The sequence below is a fragment of the Mirounga angustirostris genome, unplaced genomic scaffold (assembly GCF_029215605.1).
Source record: "Mirounga angustirostris isolate CCGP_5_RB_7025 unplaced genomic scaffold, mMirAng1.0.hap1 SCAF_13, whole genome shotgun sequence".
Taxonomy (NCBI): Eukaryota; Metazoa; Chordata; class Mammalia; order Carnivora; family Phocidae; genus Mirounga; species Mirounga angustirostris.
This window is the reverse complement of record NW_026991721.1, coordinates 3,473,938-3,498,500: the sequence shown is the minus strand read 5'-3', so window position 1 is coordinate 3,498,500 and position 24,563 is coordinate 3,473,938. Positions and strand designations below refer to the sequence as shown.

Below are 24,563 nucleotides of genomic sequence, written 5' to 3'. Positions count from 1 at the left end.
GTGGATGGATGGGGTGGATAGATGGGGAGATGGATGGGTAGTTGAATGGGTGGATGATGGGTGGGTGGGTGGATGATGGCTGGATAGATGGAGAGTTGGATGGATGAATGGATGATGGGTGGCTAGATGGGGAGATGGATGGATGGATGGGTGAATGACGGGTGGATGACGGGTGGGTGGGTGGATGATGACTGGATAGATGGGGAGATGGATGGATGGGTGGATGGATGATGGGTGGATGATGGCTGGATAGATGGGAAGATGGATGGATGGGTGGATGATTGATGGATGGATGATGGGTGGTTAGATGGGGAGATGGATGGGTGGATGATGGGTGGATGGGTGGACAGATGGAAGGGAGGGAGGGAGAGAGGGAGGAATGTTGCAAATAGGTGTTTGGGTTTTAATTCAGAGCCTTGGAGAACTTTTCGTCCTCCCAAGTGGCTCCATCTTAAGTGACCTGGTTCTGAGTATTTTGCTTTTCCAGTGACAAAATCAGTGGTCCCACTAGTGGCAGGGAGCCCCCCGTGCCTGGCCCTGGATACGTCACAGGATGGAGAGGGGAGTGCAGCGAGGCCAAGGCCATTTTCCTGTGCCGAGCTGGAGGAGCATACGTAGGAATGCTTAAGCAAAGAATCAGGCCAGGGCCAAGGCTGAGCATGGTCAGAACAGTCATGGATACTCGGGGCCCTTGGGAGCGGGAGCCTTCCTTTGTCCGGGGACATGGAGCGGGGCAGCTACTCCAGATGTGGATTGAGTTGTCTCCATCCTCATGCTGGACTGAGAGCCACAGGACCCTGACCTATCATTCCCTCTTTCCCTCCTTCCTTCCATGGTTACTTACTGGGACCCTGTTATCTGCCCCAGGCCCTGTGCGAGGTTCTGGGGATAACGTGGACCAGGCAAACCTGGCCCTCGTGGCCTCCATTCTAGGGAGAGGTGGCAAGGGGCAAGTGCATACACAGTAATTGAGGACAGCATCTGTGCCGTAGCAGGCCCGCCCAGCCGTGTGGGCCCAAGTGGGAGGTCGGGCCGGAGAGACGCCGGTGGGTTGAGCCAGGCTCCCTCTGAGGTCCGGGGCCACTGTGCCCCGTTGGCCCACCTCAGGGCCTGACACCTCCCGCCCTGCTTGCAAGGCTGAGGTGCACCCTCGGAGCTCTGCCAGCCATAACAGGGAAATCTTGACTTTGACTTCTCCACTCTGCCAGCTGCAGGGTGATTAATGTTCCCTTCTTGGCAGGAAGAACGCTCCCCCGAGGTAAAGCAGTCATGAGGAGAGCCAGGGTGTGTACCCCCAGCTGTCCCACGTACCCGTGAACGTCACGCGGGGAGCAGCGTGACGAGGCCATGCCTTTGAGAAGGGCCTTCTGTCCCCCAGCACAGTCTTTGACCCCCTCTTTCCCTCCCTCCTCCCTCCTTCTGCCCCCATCTCTGGTGCGCCTCCCGGCCTGCGTGTGGTCTGTATCAGCAGCTTGATTTCGATGGAGGGGAGGGAGCTGCCCAGGTCAGTGATGGCCGCTTTGCTTTCCCAGAGGTGGTCTGTACGCTCATCCAAGTTTGCTGTTTGCAGAGTGACACTGGGGGCTTTTCGCTGTTGTCCGCATAACCAGGCCAGCCGGGACGTGGCGAGCCTCAGCGCTGTGGCTTTTATGAGGCATAAGCCCTTGGGGATCCCCCTCTGACCCGGGAGGAAGGACAGTCTCCACCAGAATAACGGAGGCCATGGGCTCAGAGGGGAGGGTCTGCCCTGGCTGCCCAGCAGGACTCAGAGGGGAGGGGGCCCTCCCAGGACTTAGGACTCAGACTCAGTGCCCAGAATGCCTGCTAGAGGCCCAGCAGAGCCCCATTCCCGCCCAGGAGTGGTGTCTTTAACTCCCGCCTCTCTCCTCCGAGACAGAGGGGTCCCCCATGCACCCCACTTCCTCAGGAGGCCACAGAGGTCACCCACCAGCAGCCAGCCTTGCTGTTAGTCCTTCAGGACGTGGACCCTGCCGAACACATCCCATGTAGCACTTACAGAAAGACGTAAAGTCTTTTTAGCGATCAGAGCAGACGTGCGTGTTGACTTTTGAGGAAACACAGCACTTGTGTTCTGCGTAGTATTTCTCAGAGCTGACTCCCTGGTCTGTGGGTGCAGGACCCCTCCCAGCAAGCCTTCGTGCGCACTGTTAATTTTCGGAGAATTACCTAAAGATATCTGTGCACATAAAGCCGTCAGCTCCGAACTGCGGGGAGGTGGGGGCAGGTGCATCTGTCAGCATGGGCTGCCGTAGTAGAATACGCCGGCCGGGGCCTAAACTGTGGGGAGCTCATGGGGCAGTCTCCCGCCTGCCTCCCTCCCGTTCCCCGTCCGATGCCAGCAGGGGCAGGCGGCCAGGCACAGGGGGCCCCAGCTGTGTGACTTAGGCTTTGAGTTAAGGCTGGTGAAGCATCATTGACCCACATGGGTGGGATTTCTCTCTTAACACCACCAGTCCCAACGTGGTATCTTTCTCATGACACTCTCTGCGTGTTCGTACAAGGTTTTCGATCCATCAAGCTCATTACCATCCCTGCCCAGAGCCTGGGGGGTAATGGGCTGTGTGTAGATTTCATTTATTTCACTAAGCCATGTTAATCAGACAGCCCATCTCAGGAGAGTTTTGAACGCCTTGCCACTGGTATTTCTCTGCTCCACAGCGTGGTGGTCTCTGTCCTTTATAAAGAACGACACGGTGTCTGACAGGGCAGGGACAGCCGAGAACCCTACGTGGAAAAGTCTCACAGGGTCGGGCCATTTTAGATCAATTCTGGATCAGATCATGAAGAGTGAGGCTTCCATAATGATTCCAGAAGCTTCTGTCCTGTCCAGCCCGTTCTTACTCCGGTGTCAGCTCAGCTCCTACCGCCGGTGGGTTCTGTGAGACCCTTACCGGAGCTGAAAGGTTCCTGTGGGTCTCCCCTGCCAGGACGGGAGCCCTGGGGCGCAGGGCTGTGTCCGCCGTGCTCACCTCTGGAAGCCCAATGCCCAGCACGGTAGCTGGCACATGGCGAATCTCAAGAACTATTTGTTGAATGAATGAATGATGTCCCTGTGAGCTGAGTACACCAGCTCTGGGAAGCAAAGCTCCATTTCCACAAGCCCTCACCACTTGCTCTCCCCCAGCTCCTGTACCAAGAGTGGGCGAGCTATGGGGTCTTCTATAAGTACCAGCCCATCGACCTGGTCAGGTAAGAGGGGACGCCAGGTAAGAAGGGGTGGGCCTGGCTGCTCAGAGGCTGCAGGGGGCGAGTCCCTGGTTGGATGTCAGTTGGTTTGGACCGCACTGAATATGCAATACCTGGGAACCTGTCTGAACTTGAGGAGCTTGGGAAGGGGGCCCCAGGTCCCCTGCAGGCCCATAGACTCACTGGAGAATGGGCTCTTCCCATCATGTTCACCCTCTTCTCCTGAATGCCCAGCCCTGCTCACCCGGCTGGGTGGCCGTTGCATGGCTGGGTTGAGGGGAAGGAGAAAGCTGTCCTCACTCCTGGGGCAGGAAGGGGAGCAGATGTGTGTCCTGTGGGGAGACCTGTGGACCGGAGTCCAGCCCGTGAAAATTATTAACCCCCTCAAGGCACCAGAGATGCTGCAAGTGAGGAGGGTTGGTTCTCTTGGTGCCTCCAGGCCGGAGTTCATTCCAGCTCTTACACTGAGCGGGGACTTGGGACAGAGCAGACAACCTCCCAGGCAGCCCACCGCGACCGCCCCCCACCCCCGGGCCCGGGCCTCACAAACAGAATGGCCCACCTTCCCGGGGTGCAGAAGGGCAAGGGGCACCCCGCCCCTGACGGCTGGGTCCAGAGCCCCCACCCACTCTCAGTCCTGCTCAGGAGAAGCCGGGGCCCAGTTCGAGCTGCTCCTTGCCAGGCAGGGAGGTGCCGCACATCCCGCACGGGTTTGCAGTGAGCATAAGCTTGTCTCTGTTTGGCTTTGCCCTGCGGTGCAGGAAGTACTTTGGGGAGAAGATTGGCCTGTACTTCGCCTGGCTGGGTGTGTACACCCAGATGCTCATCCCCGCGTCCATGGTCGGCATCATCGTCTTCCTGTACGGATGTGCCACCGTCGATGAGAACATCCCCAGGTAGGCGGGCAGCCCCTCCCTGCACACGCCCTCTGCTCGCCGGGGAGCCGCGTTCCTCCTGCGGCCGGCTGGCCGTGGCTGGCGGGTCCTTGAACCTGCAGGCCTGCCCCCCCCGCCGCCCCAAGGAGGGGGCAGCGCCGTCTGAGAGCGCGGACGACGGCTTTTCCAAGCACAGACGCCTGGGAGACGCTCTTGTCCGGAGGATGATGTAAAATAAGCATCCAGCTCCTTTTCCTTCTTTTTTTTTCCTTCTTGGAAGGTTTTTTGCCTTCTTTTAAATGAGTTTTCAGTCCTTCAGTGACAAGGAACATCGCTGCTTCCTAGCAAGCTCAGGAGATGAGCCAGAGGGCCCTGCCGAGGTCTCGTGCGTGGACTCCGCCCGCCGGGTCCCTTTCTCTGCGCTGGCTTCCCTGTCCCTGTGGCCCCAGGGGGCTTCGCAGTCACAGAGCTGATGCTCCTGCTTCGGTTCCCCGAGGGTTACATCAGGCATGGGGAGCTCTTGGAAGAAGGCCGGGAGCCCCGAGACGGCCTGGCCTTGTGCTGGGGTGTGGTTCTCCCAAAATGGCAGCCAGAACATGAGTCAAGCGGTGGGAGCCCGGAGGCCATGGTCCTCGGTGGGTACGGGAGTGTCCTGTCTCTCCCCGCTGTGTGCCAGGGCCGCGAGCCCTGAGCCAGAGGTGACTGTGTTGTGTGTTCCAGACGACAAGCCCCCGCCTCGGTCAGGGACGCTGCTGCCTGGCCCGCCGGCCCTGCCTCCCACGAGTGTGCAGGCTCTCGGGGAAGTCCGGGGACAGCAGTTCAGTTCTATCTCTTACAACTCCGCCCCATGTCTCCAAAGCAGAGCCGCGACTTGGAAAATTCATCTGTAGTCCCAGTCAGTAAAGATCAAACGAGTCTCTCACCTGGCCAGGAGACCGGCTCGTTACAACTCCACAGCACAGAAAGGCCATATCCGGCAAATTTCTGTGTAAATGATGCTTTGATGCATGAGTAACACCTAAAATATTTCCACCCACCCGGGATCGAAACGTTAAAGGAATCTGGCTTACGTCCCCTCCAGGGCTATTTTGGGCACGGACAGAGCAGAGGAAGCTTAGTCCCCTTGTTGGCTAACGTGACATGAGACCACTGTGCTTGGGTCTGATGGTGGCCATCAGGGTAGCCCAGGTGTGATGCGGATTTAGTTCCAAAGCCCCAAGGGACGTGGCGAGTGGCAGGGCCCCCTGGGGGCTTCACCTCCCTTCCTCCCTCCCTCCCCCCACCCCCCCAAGAGGCAGCGCTGCCAGGAGAGCCTCAGCCAGGAGGCTCTGCCCGGGCATGTCTGCACAACCAGGGCGCTGAGGTCTCCGAGGCCAGGCCCGCGCCACCACGTCCTGACACATGGCCAGGGATGTGAACCGCATTCACAGCGGATTCTGGACACCTGTCCGACCTTGGCCTCGGCCGCCGCCCCGTTGGTGCCTTGGGCGAAGAAGGAGGTGTGTGTCCCCCTTGGAGTCCGATCTGTCCAAGTCTGTAGGGAAGCCGGTGGCCCTGCCCCTCGAGGTGCCGCCTGCCACCCCCACCCGGCCCAACCCCTCCAAAGAACAGACCTTCCCATTCCTTGTCTTTATTTTGGCTGTGGGTGATGAAGGGCGAGGCTGAGGGTTTAAAACCAGCAGAAAAAGGCTTTTTATCTGGCTGGCCTTGTTTATGCCAACGGGGAGGAGGGCTGGGCGGCGGGCAGAGCTGCACAGTCTGGCCCCTGCCCCCGCAGGGCTCCGGGCCCCCAGCTTCTGGCCAGGTCACCGGGGCCCCAGGCAGCGCAGAGACAGTGGGAGTCATTATCAGTGCCCCCCACACCTGCCACCACCCAGGAAGGGCCCTCAGAAGAGAGGGAGCTCGGCGAGGGGCAGGAAATAGACTGTTCACAGCAGCTGTCTGTGCTTGGTTACCGCCAGGGTAGTAACGGGGTTTCATGGGCGTTCCCCAGTTTCCCCAACGTCCCGACAGCATGGGCGCTCATTCCCAGCACCTCCATTCTACAGATGGGGAAACTGAAGCCCAAAGAGTTTGAGTCACGCCCAACCCCTGGCCACACAGATTACAAGTGGTAGAGCCGAGCCCTAAAGCCAGAGCTGGTGGGCTCTGGGGTCCACGCAGCCCCACCACCCGTGTGTGCCAGCCCTGCTCCCGCACACATGCACGCGCATGCACACGCACTTGCGCTCGCTTCCCAGGTGCTCCGAGGCAGCAGCCTCCTTGCCACGATCATCGTTCCACCTCGTGCCTGACACAGCGCCTGGCACACAGTGTTTTCAGAGCGTAACTGCGAAGAGAGCCGGACGCCCACCGTGCTGACACAGGGGTCCCCGAGAGCCTTTCAGCAGATGTCCTGCTGTGGGCCGTGCATAAGTTCGTGTGCATTCAGAAATAAGGAACAAAAACACCCCCCCCCCCTTCAGCCCCTGGGAATGAGCACTCCTGCCTGGGGTCTGTTTATAGCTCAGTGTCTTGTCCAAGTTAGCTGGGAGGAGAAAGTTCAGGGCAGGTAGAGCTGGAAGTGCCTTACTCTGGCCCCTCTCCTCATCTCCCAGAAGGAGAAACTGAGTCTGAGGCTGAAGGGCCTGGCCAGGGGCGCAGAGGGCAGGAATAGCCAAGGGAGGACCCAGGAGCAGTAGGTGAGAGCCTGCGGTCTCTGGGCAAGTAGACAAGAGCCATGAAGGAGCAGGGCCCAGTCCCCACTCTGCTGTGTGACCCTTAGCAACTTACTTCCCCTCTCTGGGCTTGCTTCATCAATGAAGATGGGATTGTAATAGTCCCCAAAGCTGGTCTGGGCCAGGTGGACGCATCTGCAGGCACACAGCTGGCAGCCTTTGAATTCTGTTGTCTTCCAGAATCAGCAGGAGAGAACCTGAGGGTCAGGGTGCTGGTGCAGGAGGGAAGGCGCTGGGCGTCGTGCACCTCCCCTCTGGTCCCTCCCCAGCAGCCGGGCTCCAGCCCCAGACTTCATGTCTGCCCAGCAGGATAAGAACCTGTGTTCTCAACGGGACCCACTGTCCCGGCCAGGCACCCCTCCGCTCCCGAGCGAGCCCTGCACGGTCGATGTCCCCCACCCCGGGCTGCCTGTCGACGTGTTCCCTCCAGCCCAGCTACCTGTCTCCCCTATGCGTCCAGAGCGCCCCAGGAGGCAGATGCCTGGGCAGCCCCCAAGGCCAGCTGCCCCACAGCATCCGCACCAGGACGAACGAGCCTGTATGCCCCGTGCCTGGGACACGCAGGGGCGCAGGAGGGCACAGCATATTTGTGGCTTCACCTGTTCCTGGAGCTGTCTTCTGGGGCTTTTAACGTGAGCACCCGGGCAGCTCCCGCTATTAGAACAAGCCCAGGCAGCTCTTGACAATTAGAGGAGGCTGGCTGCCGACTCCCATACAGGCTGTGGGTCCTGCTGCCTCAGGTACCCCCAAGAGGTGAGCACTCACGCGCCCCTCTCGGGCCACACAGCAAGTCTGGACAGGCCCACCCCCAGGGTCGGCTGCGGAAATTGCAGGCCTTGTGCAAAATGAAAATGCAGGAGCCCTGTCCAAAATGATGAAGAATTTTAAGGCGGTAACAAAGAGGCATGAAATCAAGCCAAGACCCTTCCTAGCACAGATCCCCTGGGACTGCCCGTACCAGCTGTGTCTGAAGCCGGCCCTGGAGAGTGTGGGGGGATGTGGGTGTTGGGTGCAGCTGGCCGGCAGGCCTTCCAGGGTCACCTCGCCGCCCCCCAGCTTGGCACCAGCATCCTCTCCCACCCCGGCGTGGCTCCCGGTGCGGAGTCCCTACGCGTCCTGGCCCCGGGGACCTACAGGCCGCTCTCTGTCTTCCAGCATGGAGATGTGTGACCAGAGACACAACATCACCATGTGCCCGCTGTGCGACAAGACCTGCAGCTACTGGAAGATGAGCTCGGCGTGCGCCACGGCCCGGGCCAGCCACCTCTTCGACAACCCCGCCACCGTCTTCTTCTCGGTCTTCATGGCCCTCTGGGGTAAGCAGAGCCTGGCCACCCTGGGTCTGTGGGGCAGGGGCGACTTCGGCTGGGCTCCGACGTGAGATTTCGCACGGCAGCGTTGGCCAGGAATGAGCGTGGGAGGGGGAGTTGGGGGAGGCGACAGCCCGTCGTGTCTGCAGGTGAGGGCGCTCTGGGCTGCGTCCTGGATGCAGACTGGTTCTTCTGACCTCTGCCTTATGAAAGGCGGAGGCGGGTGCATTGCTCTTAGGAGCAGGCCCTCTTTCCTGGGACCAGGATCATTGGCCCAGGAGTGCCCGGCAATGCTGGGAAGGCCCTGGGGCACATCTCTCCTTGGGTCCTCGCAGCGCCCCTGCAGATTCCACGTGCCCACTTTACGGGGGAGGACGCCAAGGCCCAGAGACAGCTGATGTGAGTTTCCCAGGGTCACTCAACTCCTGATGGAACGTGCGCTTTCTAGAGCCGTGCCCTTAACTCCACTATCACCCCGAGTCCAAGGCACACGGCTCATCCTTCAGGATGCTTCCCCACTCCGGCACCTGACTCAGATGCTGGGGGCATGGGAGGTGGGTGAGTGGTGCCTGGATGCACTTTTGCAGATGTTTTTGGATTATCAAACTGGCCCGTTCCTCCTCTGGGGCCCTGTGTTACCCCTTTGCCAGGGGAGGATTCAGGATTCGGGCCCTGGGCAGCAGCGAGCGGAGCTGTCCCGTGGGTGCCAGAGCCCCGGGCCTTGCCCCCAGGGACCCCCTTCTAGTAGGAGATGGAGCTGGACACAGAGAGGGCACGGAGCTAAGGGTCAGGATACCTGCGGAAGGAAGTCAGGACGGACTTCCTGGAAGAAGTGTGAGCCCCTCGAGCGGAGTTCTGAAGGTGTTGAGGGCAGAGGTGCTGAGCATTTGCGGTGCGGGGACTCAGTGTAGAACCGGAGGGGCCTGGGAATAGCCCCGCTGGTGGGTCTCGGAGCCTCACGTTGCTGCTGAGGGGCCTCTGCCCGGCTCTGCACACACAGCATCAGCCCCGTGCTCGGTGGGCGTGCGAGGGGCAGTGGTGGGCTCAGAAGCTGCTCGTTTTGCACATGGGGATGGAGGCTGCCACCGGCCGGCCAGGTGTGTGGCTCTTACCGGTCAGTGTGATCTAGACGTGTGAGGATCGGGTCAGAGATTTCGGTTCCCACGCTCCATTGCTGAGCGGAAGCGTTGTCAGTCTCGCACCAGAACCCTCAATTCAGGAGGGTGTTTCAGAACCGCAGAACCCTCGAAGTTGGGACCTGGCCTTCCCAACTCGGCAGCTGCCCCGGGGAGGCTGGAGGCTCGGGGAGGTCTGTCATCACGGGAGAAAAGGGACCACGGAGGCAGAGCCAGCTTCCGTGGCAGGACAGGGCTGATGCCTGGATCCTCACCGGGCCTGAGCTGGCCCCTGCGCAGCCGGGCAGCCTCCCTCCCTGCCCGAGACGGTCTATTCAGACCCGAGGTGGTGTTTGAGCAAACTGTTAGTGAGGAAAGGGAGCGGCAGGTGTCCCTGGGGGGCTGAGGGTGCTGCCTGGCCTGGTTTCCCTGGAGCGGGGGGCTCAGGGTGGGCTGAACCTGTGTGGTTTGGAGGCGGGGGAGTGCAGAGGTGCTGAGAGATGCCTCGGGAGACCCGGGAAGGGCGAGGAAGGCTGAGCAGCGGGGCTGGTTCCTCAGTCACATTTCCACACTTGCTGGAAACCGAGTGGGGGGCGACAGGCAGCACCCACCAGCTCTGGGACGGGTCCTGCTGAGGATGTGAGCTGGAGCATCTCCCATTAGATGCTCGGAATCAACCACCCCACCCACCCACCCTCCAATCTAGAGAGCAGCTTGGTGTTCTTAGCAGGAGCCCCTGCCCATGGGTCTCCTGCCCCAAGGCTTCATGCCCCAGGCCCGGCGCTTCATCCCCCACCTCTGGCTGCTTGCTCGGGGGTTGATTCTCCACAAGCACCCTCCAGTGGGCCCCTGGCCAGCGCTCCTGGCCCCTTCAGGGTCCCTGGGCCCATGTGGCTGCCAAGCCAGCACCCAGCAGTGGTCCGTAGGGTGACCCGTGAGCAAAGGTGACCTGGCGGTGTTGGACACCTGAACTGCTAGACGACGCCGTGCCCCTCTGACTGTCGGCCTGGGACGCCCAGGGAAGCCCGGGAGGCAAACTGATGATTCCGCCGCCCTTGGAAGCTTATAATCCAGGATTCAGGCGGGAGCAGCATGTGCAAGGGCCCAGTGGTAGGTGGGCGGGACCTGGTGAAGGAGCCTGCTGGGGGCAGGGAGGAGGTGGGAAGGGTGCAGGGGGATCCCAGAGACCCAGCAAGGGCCCTCTGGAAAGAACTCCATGTTCTCACCGGGAGGAATCAGAAGCCAGGGCAGTCGGTCTACGGTATCAAAGGTGTTTTCATGTCTTATCCTTGAGTCAGAGACAGCATGTGTAAGAGGCAGCTTGGGAGGGAGTGGAGGGAGGTCTGACCCAGCTCAGACAGGGACAGTGGCCAGGGGGCTCTCGAGACCAAAGTGAGCTCCGCGGCAGGTGCTTGGGCCAATGGTGAGAAGCCGGGATATCCCGAGGGGGGCATGGGGTGGGCACGGGGTGGCCACAAGGGGAAGGGGGCCCGTGGGAAGGACCAGAGCCACAGTCAGGAGACCTTGTCACTCCCTCCCCAGTCCTGGGCTTCCCGATTTTGTCCCACCCATTCCCACTTACCCCATGGGAAGCTCTAGGAGGAACCCAGCCCCAGACTCCAGGTGACTATGCCTCCAAACCGAGGGCCCCCGATGGGGAAAGGACATTTTGATCATCGCAAAGGACTTGGGCGCCTGTTTCCGCTCTCATGAGGGCCGTTCCCAGGGTGAAGACGCTGGCAGGCATGGCTGAGCGGGCTTCGTGTGAAGCCCAGGGGTACAGTTCCAGCCCCCGCCCCACTGTGAACCAGGGGTCTCAGCCTCCGGGTGGGGAAGAAGCAGGCCCCCTGCGTCACTGGTGCACATACGTCCCCTGCGGCCAGCCCCCCCGCTCCCCCCGGACAGAGCGTAACTTAGAGGTGCGTGGCCTGTCTCCTCGGCCAGGCACCACCCAGGGCCGCCTTTCTCCCGCGCGGTGAGGGAAGCCAGCAGCGGCCCGAGCTCGGCGCAGAGCCGTCTTAGGCTCTAATTACCGGGCCTCCAGCTGAAAGCTGTCCGTGGCGAGTCGTGCTGCCGAGCCCTGAAATCTCCATGGGCTTCCGGCCGTCGCAAGTTTTGTCTTGAGTACTAACACCTTCGCTGTCCCCTGAAGGAACGGGCGTGGGACGTGTGGGGCGCGGCACTTCCTTCTCAGGCCGTCACCCCAGAGTGCACGCAGGTTGTGCCCAAGTCTGACAGGGGCGGGTCTGTCACCGCCCGCAGCGGTCAGGAGGAGGCGGGCCAGTCTTGTCCCTCACTCGCTGGGCTCGGAATGGCCCTGAGTGCCTGCAGCCTGTGCACGCTCGGATAATAGAAAGTATCGGGACTGTCCATCCACCCCGGCTCCCAGGAGCTCCTGCCCAGACCCAGCCCAGCCCAGCCCTCTCTCCCGAGCGGCTGCGGCTCTGGGCTCATCTGTCCCACTTGTCGGAGCAAAGGTTCTGGGCCCTGAAAGTTTAAAACCCAACAGTCTCCCCGTGGTTCTCACACTGGGTTTCCCACCCGACAGGACAGTTACCCCAGGACGAGGGTGCAGCGAGGTGCCTGGACCCAGCGCCCTCGCTGGAGCCCCCTCTCAGGGCCCACCCCACGCTTGCCCGCCCCTGAGCCCGTCCGCAGGTTTTGCACGATGCACGCCTCCCCTGCCTCACCCAGTCCTGGCTTTGCTTTAAAATGGCCGTAGCCCTCTTACCCATTTTTCCATTTGGGGGTTCATCTAGGGGTTTTGGGGAACACGGGAGTTCCGCTGAGAAGGTCTGAAACCTCTTTTCTCCAGTGAGGACCGGGGGGCCAGGAGAGGGACTTAGCAGCAGGTGCCTCGGGGGTGTGAGCCACATCGGCACATACATGTTGGCAAAGACAGGCACTTGGGAGCCACGGATTGTGCTGAGCTCTGCCTTGCGAGGTGCGGCCGCAGAGCGAGGAGGCAACACCTGCGTTCCCAGATGGCTGCTCAGAGCGGGAGACAGACACAGGCAGAAATAAGCATAGCCTCACAATGAACGCCGTCGTGTCCCTTGGAGGGCAAAGGCAGTCTTCCGAACGAGGCCGCGAATGAAACTGTAGGTCACCAGCTCAGCACGGGGAGGGTTTCCAGCAGTGAGCACTGTGTCGCACTAGGGAGGTGGTGAGTGCCCTGGCCTGGGAGGCATTCAAGCTGTGTTGGAGGACCACTTGCTGGGGCTGCTGATCTGTGTGGTTCCACTGCCTGCGCTCGCCTCTCTGGACCCTGTGTCCACCGGGAAGCACCTCCGAGCCACCCACTGCCCTCTGCTCCTCATTCTCAGCCTCCCTGGCTTCCTCAGGACCTCAGCACTGGTCAGCTGTCCCCTACCCCCCAGCCTCTCAGGTCTGGGCCCAGGAAGCTCCCAGCGGAAACAAAGACCTGCTGGCTGGGCGCACAGCCTCCTGGGTCCCTGCCCCGAGCCGGGAAGACTCACCAGGCAGCCCAGTGGAGCTCAGCTTGTCCAGGCTGCCGGCTTGACACTTGGGTCCGAGCCGGTACTCAGCCGGGTGGGCTCTGTACCAGGATGGGCGGATACAGGGAAGCGGTTAACGGCGCCGCCATGTTCTGGGCTGGACCCAGGTTCAGACCTCTTAGCCCGTCACCTAGCAGCTGTGTGACCTCAGGCAAGTGGCTTCTGCTCTCTGGGCCCCAGGTTCCGCATTTGTAAGATGGGGGTAATAGTGCAAGCTGCCTGGAGCAGTGCCGGGGCCCCGAAGGCGTCGTTCCTTGTGACATCCTTGGGGCCGTGCCTGGTGCCGGCGGTCACGTTGTGTTAGCTGTTACGTCGCTTCGGTGAGCGCTTGCTTATTGGAAATGTGAGAACAGCCTGGACCAAAGGAGGCTGGCGCTCAAATATAACCCTGTGCTTAGGGGCCTCTGTCGGATATGTCCCTTCACCCCGTCCAGAGGAGAAGACCCGCTTCCCTTAGCTGAACCCTGCGCTCTGCCAGGCAGCGTGCTGAGCATCGTAGGTGCGGTGACTCCTTAATGCCCCCAGTGACCATAGAAGGTGGATAGCTTTATTGCCCCATTTGACAGATGAGCAAATCGAGGCAACTTTCCCAAGCTTACACCAGAACTGAGAGGCAGAGGCAAGACTCGAGTCCCAGCACTCTGGTTCCCCAGGCCCTGTACTTGGCCGCTCGTCCCTCCTCCCTCTGCCGACATGGTTAACCGGCTCTCAGTGACGTGCCTGCTCGACACAGGCTTTCTTACTCCTGACGGATGACCTGGACGACTTCCCCATCTATCCCCAAACACGCCTCTCTCCCCTCCAGACCCGCACCGAGGGCTGACTGTGTGTCAGACCCTGGGCGGGAGCCCTGCAGAGGTGACCACAGCGACGTCCCAGTAGCCCTGGAGGGAGGGTCGGTTGCTACTCTCCAATGAGGACAGTGCGGCACAGAGAGGGTGTGGCTTGCCCGAGATCACACAGCCACCAGATCTGTAACAGACCCGACAGACCCTGCCCAGCCCGTCCGCTTCCCAGATCTAAACTAGCGCTCTGGTTACCTCTCTCCCTGTAGTCGTGTTTCAGGCTCTGTTCTGTGCCTTCCTGGGGGAGCAGAGGGTTTCCTGGAGCCCGTCGTGAGGGGCTGGCCGGCAGGGACGCCACTCAGCCAACCAGTACCACAGGGATCTCGTCAAATGCTGTGCACCTGCTCCTGGGTTTGTGCTTTATTGAGCACCTACTGTGTGCAGAACAGCCCTTCCCAGCACCCTGTCCTTGAGAGACAAACGTGATTCCATCCCCCCAGGATGTAGGGAAAGGGGCAGATCTGTGCCTCTCCTGGTTGGCCCCCCCACACACCTCCTCTAGCTTCACTTCCACCCCAGGAGACAACAATGCACCTGTCTGTCAAGCGCAGAGTTCAGTCCACACACTCTCATTTGGGGGAAAAAAATAACAAAAAAGCCAAACAGTTCCCGTGAAGCACTTCCTTTAGGAAAAAAGCATATTATAAATCAAGACAGAAGCAACAGGAAAGAGCCTGCGGGGCTTGGGAGGTGGTGATGTGGTCCAGGCCCAGCCGGCGGGGAGAGGGGGACGCCCCCTCGGTCCCCGGTCCCCACGGCTGCACGATTGCTGTCAAGCATAATTAGCAGAGATCTCGAGGTCGGTTTCCTTTAAATCCCTTATTAGTGATTTGTTCATAGCCCTCCAGGGCTTCATTTTCCCACTGGTATGTCTTCTTTCCCGTGTCCTTTCTTCTCCTGTCCTCCAGCGGCTAACGTTTCCGCGGGCACAGTGCCAGGGCCCTGGACCGGCTGCGGCCCGCAGGGGGAGCGGGTGGGGTGATCGCCCCAGGCTCCAACCTCGCGTCCGCTCCCCAGTGGGGTCCGCCAGCCTGGGCGCTGACACGTGGGTCCCAGAGACGCCAGCTCGCTGACGTTTCAAAGCCTCAAATAAGGTGTCACACAAAGCAACTTTGAGCCCCGTTTAGCTATTTGCTGGGATCAATTTTCTGAAATTATGGCATAATAATGGGGTTTTAATGGCTTGTCAGTTCCGTGCAGAACAAAGGAGGTTGTTTGATTTGAGCCCGGCTGCAAGAAGCTGCAGGAAGGTGGCTCCGACCTTAAGGAGACGGTGGAGGTGTGGCTGAAACCCCTCCCGGGGCTGTGCCCAGCCGAGCACCCCGAGCCAGGTGGGGGTATAGCGAGAGCTAGTCTGAGGTTCTTGCTGGAACTCAACGGCCAGTGGCAGCTCGCGAGTGAACTCTTGTTCAGAGGGTACATAAGGAGGGTGCCTGGTGACCCAGTGAGGCCTTGGTGCCTGAGCCTCGTCTCTTCCAAGAGCCCCTACTGGTCCTGCAGCTCCCAGGGGGAGGCATCTCTGGTTCCCCCTCAGAGGAGGAGATGTGTGCGGTGAGCAGACGCTTGGGGTGTTGGGAGCCAGAGGTTTGAAGTTGGTCTCTCCTCTCGGGGATGGCATGTCAAGGAGGACGCGCCCCTGGGCTGGCGGAGTGTGAGCGGCCGAGCCCTGCCTGCCCCCAGGGCTCCGGGCGCGGAAGCGGGTGGCAGAGGTGAGACAAGACAAGAGGCAGATGGAGGGAAGTAGGACAGACGATGGCTAGGTCAGCGCTTCCAGACCCTTGCGTGCGTACCACCGGCCCGCCAGGCTTGTTGGGAATGCAGACTCTGTGGTGCCCAGGAATCTGAGTGCTGGCCAGCTCCCACTCCGCCTCCTCTGCCCCAGGCCTGTCTCGGTGGACTTACCAGGAAACTCTGGGTGCTCCACATCGATGGAACCACACCCCGCGTGGCCCTTTATCCTACGGTCAGCCTCTTAACCAGACCCGGGAGAGATCCTTCCACGGGAGCCAGGTCCGAGGAATGCGCCTCCGTGGGGCCCCCAGGTGCCGCTGCGGGTTGGCCCGTGTGGTGCCCTGGCCTGTGCCGACGGGGCGCCGGGGGCTGCAGAGGCCGGGTGGTCACGTGCCCGAGCCCACACCTGGACGTGATCCAGGGTCGACCCAGAGTCCGGCGCTCCCACCTGCTGCCTCTGAGCTGCCCTACAAGAAAGTGTTTGTCTAACATTGTGTTGTTGAGACAGATATTTGAGGAAAGAAGAATTATAGCTCAACCACCTGCTTCCGCCCTGGCCCGGACTTCCTTGTAGGTGTCTGTGCTCTGCTGCCTGCTGGGCTCTGGATTCGGGGGCCCCGGCCTTGTCTCTGTGGTCATCGAGGCTGTTTCTTCTGTACGCTGACCAGGCTTGGCACACAGCTTGCCCTCAGTGGGGGGAATGCCACCACCCTGGCCCTGGCCAGTCCTGGTACCGGAAGTCCTGGGTCCAGCTTTCTGCTACTTGTTAGTTGGTCACCTGATTGCTCAGAGCTTCAGTTTATGCATCTGTAGAAAGGAGTAGGTTATCCCTACATGGAGGGCCTGAGGCTGGGGTGGAAAGAGAGGGGGCGTGCAGAAGCAACCCGCCGGCAGGGCCTCCAAGGAAAACGAGGAAACCTGCAGGACCCACCGCCGTCCACGTGGTTGGTATGGGGGTGGGGGCGCAGGAGCGCAGTTGCAAAGGACAGACACACGGACGCTTGCGCTTCCTCCTGCCTTTACCCAGCCCCGTTGCTCATGATGCTTTTTGAGCTGAGACACGGGGCCTGCCCCCTGGGCTCAGCATGAGCCTTCACATCTCCACTCCTGCTGGCCAAGCCTGAGCTCCATGACTGGACCCCTTTACTCCAGAGCAGGTGTGCAAACTTGGTGCCACGGAGTCCGTCAGTGGGGCGTGGTGGGGTCTGTGGCCAGGCGGAGAAGGTGCCCCTGAACCGTGACACACAGAGGGTTTCTCCTCTGCTCCAGCCTTCCAGTACCAATGCTTCCAATTTTTAAAGAAGCAGAAAATTAATTACTTTATATAACAGATCTTTATTTCTTAAACACAATCAAGCCAAATGAGGCTTGGCCGTGTACCACCTCCACTCCTGGCCACCAGGCTCCAGTCTTAGTCCTTGGCACAGATCCCTCTGGGAGAGGGTCCCCGTATCTGCCTTAAGATTCACAGTGCACATTCTAAGCAAGCATGCCTGGGATCGAAGAGCGGCTGCCCAGCTGTGGGACCTTGGGCAACGTAGTCAAACTCTGTGCCTCCCTTTCCTCGTCCATTAAATGGCAATACAGGTTTGCTCTAATCGTCCGACTACTTAGTATGACTGTGGTTATTATTCCCTTAAAGAACATCAAGTATCCGTATGGAGGGCCGGTCAGTACAGTGGTTAAGTGTAAGCTCTGGGGCCAAATGGAATTCGGCTCAGATCCCAGTCCTGCTCTTAACCTTCAGTTGATCTCGGGCGTGGCATTTAACCTGAGTCTCGGGGGTCGCTTGTAAATCCATGAGCAGAAATCCTCCCTACTGCATAGCATCGTGGCAAGGGTCAGGTTGCCCACGTCCATGAATCCCGAGCAAGAGCGCGGCCCGTGGCGAGTCCTCATTACAAGGTAGCTGTGTTGTCACACCGCGGGCGGCTGAGGGGAGGGCAGGTGGCCCTGGAGATGGAGGTGGGGATGGGCCCGCCAGGGAAGGGGGAGGACACGGGAGGCAGAGACACGGCAGGTAAACAGGCCAACCCCTGGGTGTGTGCAGTCAGCCCTCCCACACCTTCCCGCTCTCGCTCGGCCCCAGGACTGAGAAGAGGTGCTGCCCGGGGCCGGCAAGGCCAGGACAGAGAGAAGGCGGGAGGTGCCATCCAGAACAGGGGTCAGGCCAACCTCTTCTATCCACCGCGGTGGCCGGAGGACATGTGGGAAGAGGCCGAGGAAACCCCCTCGTGTCCCGCTCCTTGGGAGGTGGTGCGGCCGCAGAGCGGCCTGCTCCCGGGCCTGGCTTCTCCACGGCGGGCGTCTGGCCCCGCTGCCGTGCTCCCCACGGCACTCCTGCTCGGTGCCTGTCTGCTGAGTGCGCATTTGAACCCCGCGGAGCTGCCTCCCTGCTCCCTTGCTTTCCCATTTCCTGGCAGGTTCTGCCAACGGGAAGGCTGGTGGGAGGTCAGAGGGCGACCGAGGGGAGGACCAGGGCACCTCTCCCCACCTCCCCGTTTTCCGGCCTCTCTGGCGGAGTCTTCGCCAAGCCCGTAACCCACAGGAAGGCCCTCGCTTCGCCTGGCTCCGGTGTACCGTGTCCCGGCACCCGGCATCGGCACTGGCCTCCTGCTCTCCCTAATCCCCGGCCCTCTCTCCATCCAACCTGGCTTCTCCCCCGCTGCACGGCCGGGGCAGCCAGTCCCCAGGATTCAATCACCCCCGCTCGAAAGACCTAGAGAGGCTGCCGTTCCCTGGCCGGCCCGGCTGGCTGGGTGGCTCATACTTCGGGTGCGCCCGCTGTCCCCAAAGACAGGCGATCTCCGGGGCCCTGTTGGCACCTCTCCTTCACGGGGAGGGGGGCAATTCGGACCGGCGGAAGCTGAGCCCAGAGATGAGCCAGACTCAGACGCACTTCTTGCCCGTTCCAAAGCTGCACCCTCTCCTGGTGACAGACCCTGCTGCTGGGCTCTCGTTCCATCTTGACGCCACCGCTTGTCAGACAAGCCATTCGATTGCTCCTCCCATGACTGTGAGGTTTCAGTAAGATCAGGTGACAGCTCTTCCAACGGTGTGGGCACCTACCCGCCCAGGGGCCCTGAGCTCTCTTGAACGATAGCACCTGACCCCCCACGCTCAGCCTCTGCCGATTGTCCCTCGGGCGGGGGAGCCTTAATATTCACCAGTTCGGCCAGTTGCATCTCCGTGGTTGTGTGCTCACGAGAGCCGTTCGTTCATCCGGTGAGCACTCCTAGCACCTGTCTTTGCTGGGCCGTGTGCTGGGAATCCAGATGGATGAGGCAGCATCCCCGCCCCACACACCAGAAGGGCCCCTGTACCGGGAGAGGGGACAGCATGAGTGAGCGAGGTCCCAAGAGGAGTCAGGTTTTTTCCTGACACTGAGGGGGATGATCGGGGGCTTCCTGGAGGAGGCAGCATTTGAACTATGTTGAGTCTATTGAGGATACGAAGCAGGACGTAGCGGCTAAGAGTACAGCTCAGCAGCCAGACTGTCCGCGGGGATTTGAAGCTTGAGTGAGCAGCCTTGGCCCATGCCTCGCCCTTTGTGACCTCAGGACCCCCACTTGTGTCCTGGGGTCCTCAAGATTGATGGAGCAGGATGTTAGGAGCACGAGCTCTGGGACCAGGCTGCCTGGCCCCTCACCGGCTGGCTGAGTAAACTTGGCCGGGACTTGATGACCTTGGGCCTCAGTTTCTTCATCTGTAAAATGGGAAGGTGAGTGTCCCTATCCCATGGTGTCTGCAGGAGGGCAGAACAGGCGGACTGGTGTGAAGTTCTTGGTCGGGCATGTCAGTACCTCACAGCCTGGACAGTGCCATAGACGAGAGTGCCCTCCTGTCCTGGGTAACTTTACTCTTCCTCCCGCCTACAGCTGCCACCTTCATGGAGCACTGGAAGCGGAAACAGATGCGGCTCAGGTACCACTGGGACCTCACGGGCTTCGAGGAGGAGGAGGTGAGCAGGCTGGTCCCCGCGCTCCCTGTGCCCTGCCCCGTCCCCCTGGTACTCAGTCACTGGCCGCTGCCAGGGTGATCTTTTGGGGGTCTGCTGGAGTCTTGGATCTTGAAGCTCCTGTGGACGCGTGCCCAGACTCCCCGCGCAGACCCCTGCACATCTGGCGCAGCCTGGGGGGTCTGGGAGGGGACCGCTGCCACCCCCAAGGCCAAGGCCTCGAGGTGGCCATCGGCCTTTGCCCCGGGTGCCGCGCCCGCGCCCCAGAGCCCGCTCTCCGCCTGCAGTCGGGCCTGGTGGGGAAGTGGGAGCGAGGCCTTCCTAAGAGGAGGGCAGCCAGGTGCTGCGTGTCTATGTGTGCCAAGGAGAAGGACGTCCAGGAGCGAGTGGCCATAGGGCTGGCGGGGGGACCCCGGCCCCAGGGCCCCTCGGGAGAAGCCTTGCCACTGCCCCACCCCCAAACCACCAGCTCCAGCCGGGATTCCCGGGGGTGGGAGGGAATAAGGAGGAAGACCGCCCGCGGCACAGAGCAGAGCCGTCGGGGGTGGCCCCCTGGCTTCTACTTACTTTTATAAAGCACATGCTTATTTTTTATTTTTTTAAGTTAGCTCTACCCCAAGCATGGGGCTCAAACTCTCAACCCTGAGATCAAGAGCCGCACATTCCACCAACTGAGCCAGCCGGGTGCCCCACCCATGCTTTTTTTTTTTTTTTAAAGATTTTATTTATTTATTTGAGAGAATGAGACAGAGAGAGAGAGCACGAGATGGGGGAGGGTCAGAGGGAGAAGCAGGCTCCCCGCCGAGCAGGGAGCCCGATGCGGGACTCGATCCTGGGACTCTAGGATCATGACCTGAGCCGAAGGCAGTCGCTTAACCAACTGAGCCACCCAGGCGCCCCATTTTTTTTTTTTTTTTTGAAGAAAGCTCTTGGGCGCTTTCATCGTGACATGGAAATCTCTTCCACTGATTTTTTTCACCTTCCTCTTGCATGGCCCCCCACGACACGTTCCCTCCTGGGACTGAAGGGCCGGGCACTCGTCCACCCAGGAAGCCAATGTGCAGGCTCTGTCCTGACAGTGTCGTACATGGACGAGGGGGCGAGGGTCTGCCGTGAGAGGCGCAGCAACTTAGCGACGACAGATCTCGGGGGCCAGGCTGCAGAGTCCCATCCCGAATTGCCACCACCCTCGCCATGTGACCTGGGGCAAGCCTCTGGGCCTCAGTGTCCTCGCCTCTCCTAGTCTTTACTTGATGGGGCTTGAGGGGCTCTTAAAGGGTCAGTAGGTCAGGAGCAGGGCCCAGCAGCAGCCAATGCCCCAGACAGGTCACCCAGCTAGCCACCTCCGGGCGCAAACTTCATCCACAGCAGGTCCCACTGTCCCGATCCACAGGTGGCTGCATCCGCCCATGCCCACCTGCGGGCAGCTCTTTAGGGGTGTGGCCACGCACAGACCCCAACGCTCTGCCCCCAGGGCCCGGTCTGGGTCAGCCATCCACCTGGCCAAGCCACCTTCCCTGTAACTGTTTCTATTAGAAAGATTCAAGTAAAACAATAAGCAGTCATCTTATTATTTTAGAAGATTTAGAATGTCCTTTCCACCATGTGGTCGGGGCGGGGGGGTCCCCTTTGTTTAACCCCCTGGGAACCCATCCCAGGATCTCCTCCCCGTGACGGCTCAGGCTCTTGGTTTCGGGGTGGTGATCAGAGCTGTTGGACATGGGTCCCTGGCGGGCCCCGGTGAGTCCCCCGAGTGAGCCTCCTGCCCCTCGTGGCTGGCCAGGGCCTCCTTGGGGAGCTGGTGACTGAGGGGAAGCCTCCCGGAGTCTGACCCCGGGGCTGGTGCCTGGCGCAGAGGGAAGCCTGTGTCCAGTGGGCCGGCCTATGGGCCCTTTCCCTGAGTCTCACTCATCACGCCCTTGGGGGGCCTCCAAAACCCCACGAGCCGCAAACGTGACCCACGCAATGGTGACTTCAGCCGGTCCTGGTTCCCCACGTCTACCTTGTCCCTGTGTCCATCCACCTTCTTCCTAGTTCTTAAGAAAATGATCTCTAGAGGATGCAGCCTATTTCTTACAAAAACAACACAAAGTAATGAAATCTTTTTGTTTTTGTTTTTACGTCCTGGTTCCCCAAAGGAGGCTGTCAAGGTTTGGATTTTTTGTCACTCCTCTATCTTCCTGTAGCCTGTCTCCCTAGGAGAGGGGCCTTCTCGCACACTGACCCGTCTGTCTGTGCCGCGCGGCTCCCTGCAGCTCTTCCACCACGGGCAGGGGTCTCTGCTTCCTCCCCCACCTCTGGGCCTCTCGTATCCCTCGTTCTTCTGTTCCAGCGCCTTTCGCTGACGTGCTCTGGGCTCCCCCGAGGCCTGGCGCCTCTGGTCTGCCCGCGCTCGCTGACACTTACTGGCATCTCTTCGACCCCCACAGCTTCTGATAGAACATTCTCGGGGGCCAGTTCATGGCTGGGTGTTCACCATGAGAAAGTGGGAGGCAGGGCAGGCGGCAGCCTCACACAGACTACCTGCCTCCAGGACACGGATGCCAATGGGCTGGGGTTCCCAGCCAGGGAGAGAATCCTGGACAGGCCTTGGACGGGGGGGTTCTAAATTGGAAATGTACAAGCAGCCAGCTACGAACTGCCCCCCAGAGGGTGCCCAGGGCCAGTGTAAGGACTGAATTTGTCATGTGTGCTTATGTCGAGGGCCTTAGACTCACACTTAACAAGGCTTCTCGTTGACTTGGTTTCTTCACAGGACCATCCCAGAGCCGAATATGAAGCCAGAGTTTTGGAAAAGTCGCTTAGGAAAGAATCCAAAAACAAAGAGGTATGGTGGCCATTGCCAGTTGGCTTTCCCAGCAATAAAACATTGTATGCACACAACAGTATAGACCAGGGGCTCAGCAAACACTGTGTACACACAACGGTATAGACCAGGGGCTCGGCAAACAGTATATGCACACAACAGTATAGACCAGGGCTCAGCAAACACTATGTGCATGCAACAGTATAGACCAGGGCTCGGCAAACACTGTGTGCATGCAACAGTATAGACCAGGGCTCAGGAAACACTATGAGCACGCAACAGTATAGACCAGGGCTCAGCAAACACTAAGTGCACACAACAGTATAGACCAGGGGCTCAGCAAACACTATGTGCACACAACAGTATAGACCAGGGCTTGGCAAACACTGTGTGCACACAACGGTATAGACCAGGGGCTCAGCAAACAGTATGTGCACACAACAGTATAGACCAGGGCTCAGCAAACACTGTGTGCACGCAACAGTATAGACCAGGGCTCAGCAAACACTATGTGCATGCAACAGTATAGACCAGGGGCTCAGCAAACACTGTGTGCATGCAACAGTATAGGCCAGGGCTTTGCAAACACTGTGTGCACATCAGTGGTATAGACCAGGGGCTCGGCAAACACTATGTGCACACAACAGTATAGACCAGGGCTCAGCAAACACTATGTACACACAACAGTATAGACCAGGGGCTCGGCAAACACTGTGTGCACATCAGTGGTATAGACCAGGGGCTCGGTAAACTCTGTGTGCACGCAACGGTATAGACCAGGGGCTCGGCAAATATTGTGCACATTAACAGTATAGGCCAGGGGCTCAGCAAACACTGTGTGCTCATCAACAGTATAGGTCAGGGGCCAGCCCCCAGACAGGGGCCAGAGCATAAATATCTGAGTCTGTAGGCCTCTGTCACAACTACTCAATTCTTTCAGTAGCTCGAGAGCAGCCATAGACAGCAGGTAAACAAATGGCCCTGCTTGTGTTCCAATAAAACTTTATCTATAAAAACAAGTAAGGGGCCAGGTGTGGCCCACAGGCTGAAGTTTGTCCAGCTGTGCTATGGGTCTCTCTTCTTGATCTGTCCTGAGGATATCTCAAACCTCAGCCAACATTTCACCATCAAGAACCAGGTAGCTTTGCAGTTTTTTCACAGGACACTTGACATTTTATTATGTCCACCCCTTGTGTTTGATGTTGAATTGTTTGCCAACCTGGTCTGCCCCACCAGGTCCCTGAGCAAATGGCCAACTCCTTGTTTCCCTCAGGGATGTGGGAATGAGAGGGAAATGTTTTGTGATGTTCTGAAGATCACCATCTTTTTATAAGTGATTTTCTTTCTCCCCAAACCTCTCATTCAAATTGGCTGTCTTATGTTCACGGCCTAAATTCTGGCAAACCTCTAGATGTTTTTAATGGAGGTGTTTTATATGCCCTGGGACAAGCATGGAGCGCCCTGGCCTCCGGCAGCCTCTACCGAAGGCTGGGGAGGTTTGTGTCAGTCCTTGAAGGGTGGGAAACACGCTCCCTGAGCAGCCTCCCCACCCATGTTCACATTCACACCTCAGCCTCTGGGGCTGACCAGGCAAACCCCTGGGTTTATCTTTCTTATTACTGTGGCACACGGGCAGGGTTTGCTAGTTCCAAGTGGGCAAGGATTGCAATTGCCAAAATCCCATCTGAGGGATAAAGTGGGTAAACTGCAAACTCCCTCTCCGGCCCCAGCTCCTGGGACATGGCAAAAATCCAGCTTCGTCCTGCTGCAGCCAGGAAGGGGGTACACCTCCCTAAACAGCATCTTAAGAGTCTGAGTGGGACTCAAGGCTGCAAACAACAACAAAGCATGAACAGCCGCCCATCCCCGTGCACGCTGCCTCCTGAGCAGGCACCCAGCGGCCTTGGACCACCCTGTTAGACCCTCTGGACCTTATTCGTCCTCCCAAAGGGAAAGGCGTGGACAGCACCTCCTAGAAGTCCTGCAGGCCTCCCCTGTGGGCCACTAAGACCTGTGTCCAATGCGGCATCCTCTGCCCCCAGCCTGTGTCAGGATATACGGCCCCTAAGACAGTCCACCCTGTGCCTTTGTGGGCTCCCCTTTGCGTGAGCATGGATGAGTATTTCATTATTCCCTGAGGAGAAGAAGGCTTTGTGACACATGTCGGTCCATTTAAGTCCAGACCCTAACCAAGCCCAAATAGCGCATCTGGCCAGCCGTGCCAGGCGCACCCCCCAGGCTCTGCCACCCCACCTCTCGGCTGTGATTACCAGAGCAACAAGGGTACGAGGTTCCTTTGTGCCGTCCTCTGGGGGCATCTGGTGGGCCGTACCCCTCATCTCCTCCTCTGTGTCACTTGGCTCCCAGCTTTAGTTTTTGGCTTTACTTTTTCCCCTGGCAATGGCACCCAATTCAGTTGCAAAAGAGGAGACCCCCGCCTTAACTGGCACATGAACCTGCACTTCTGGGCGTGGCGTCCTC

General features: G+C 59.6%; 1 protein-coding gene across 7 annotated transcripts in view; it reads left to right on the top strand.

Annotated features, from left to right (window-relative positions):
* ANO1 (anoctamin 1) overlaps window positions 1-24,563 on the top strand; it is a 139,199-nt gene that overhangs the window by 91,121 nt on the left and 23,515 nt on the right. For 4 of the 7 annotated variants that reach the window (XM_045893076.3, XM_064576050.1, XM_064576054.1 and 1 more), the window contains 5 exons: window positions 3,146-3,210; window positions 3,969-4,103; window positions 7,955-8,115; window positions 19,197-19,279; window positions 22,032-22,103. In XM_045893076.3, coding sequence (XP_045749032.2) covers window positions 3,146-3,210; window positions 3,969-4,103; window positions 7,955-8,115; window positions 19,197-19,279; window positions 22,032-22,103 — 516 coding nt within the window. Of the gene's footprint in view, window positions 1-3,145; window positions 3,211-3,968; window positions 4,104-7,954; window positions 8,116-19,196; window positions 19,280-21,414; window positions 21,427-22,031; window positions 22,104-24,563 lie in introns of all 7 variants that reach the window. The other 3 variants (XM_064576049.1, XM_064576051.1, XM_064576055.1) reach the window with 1 other exon arrangement.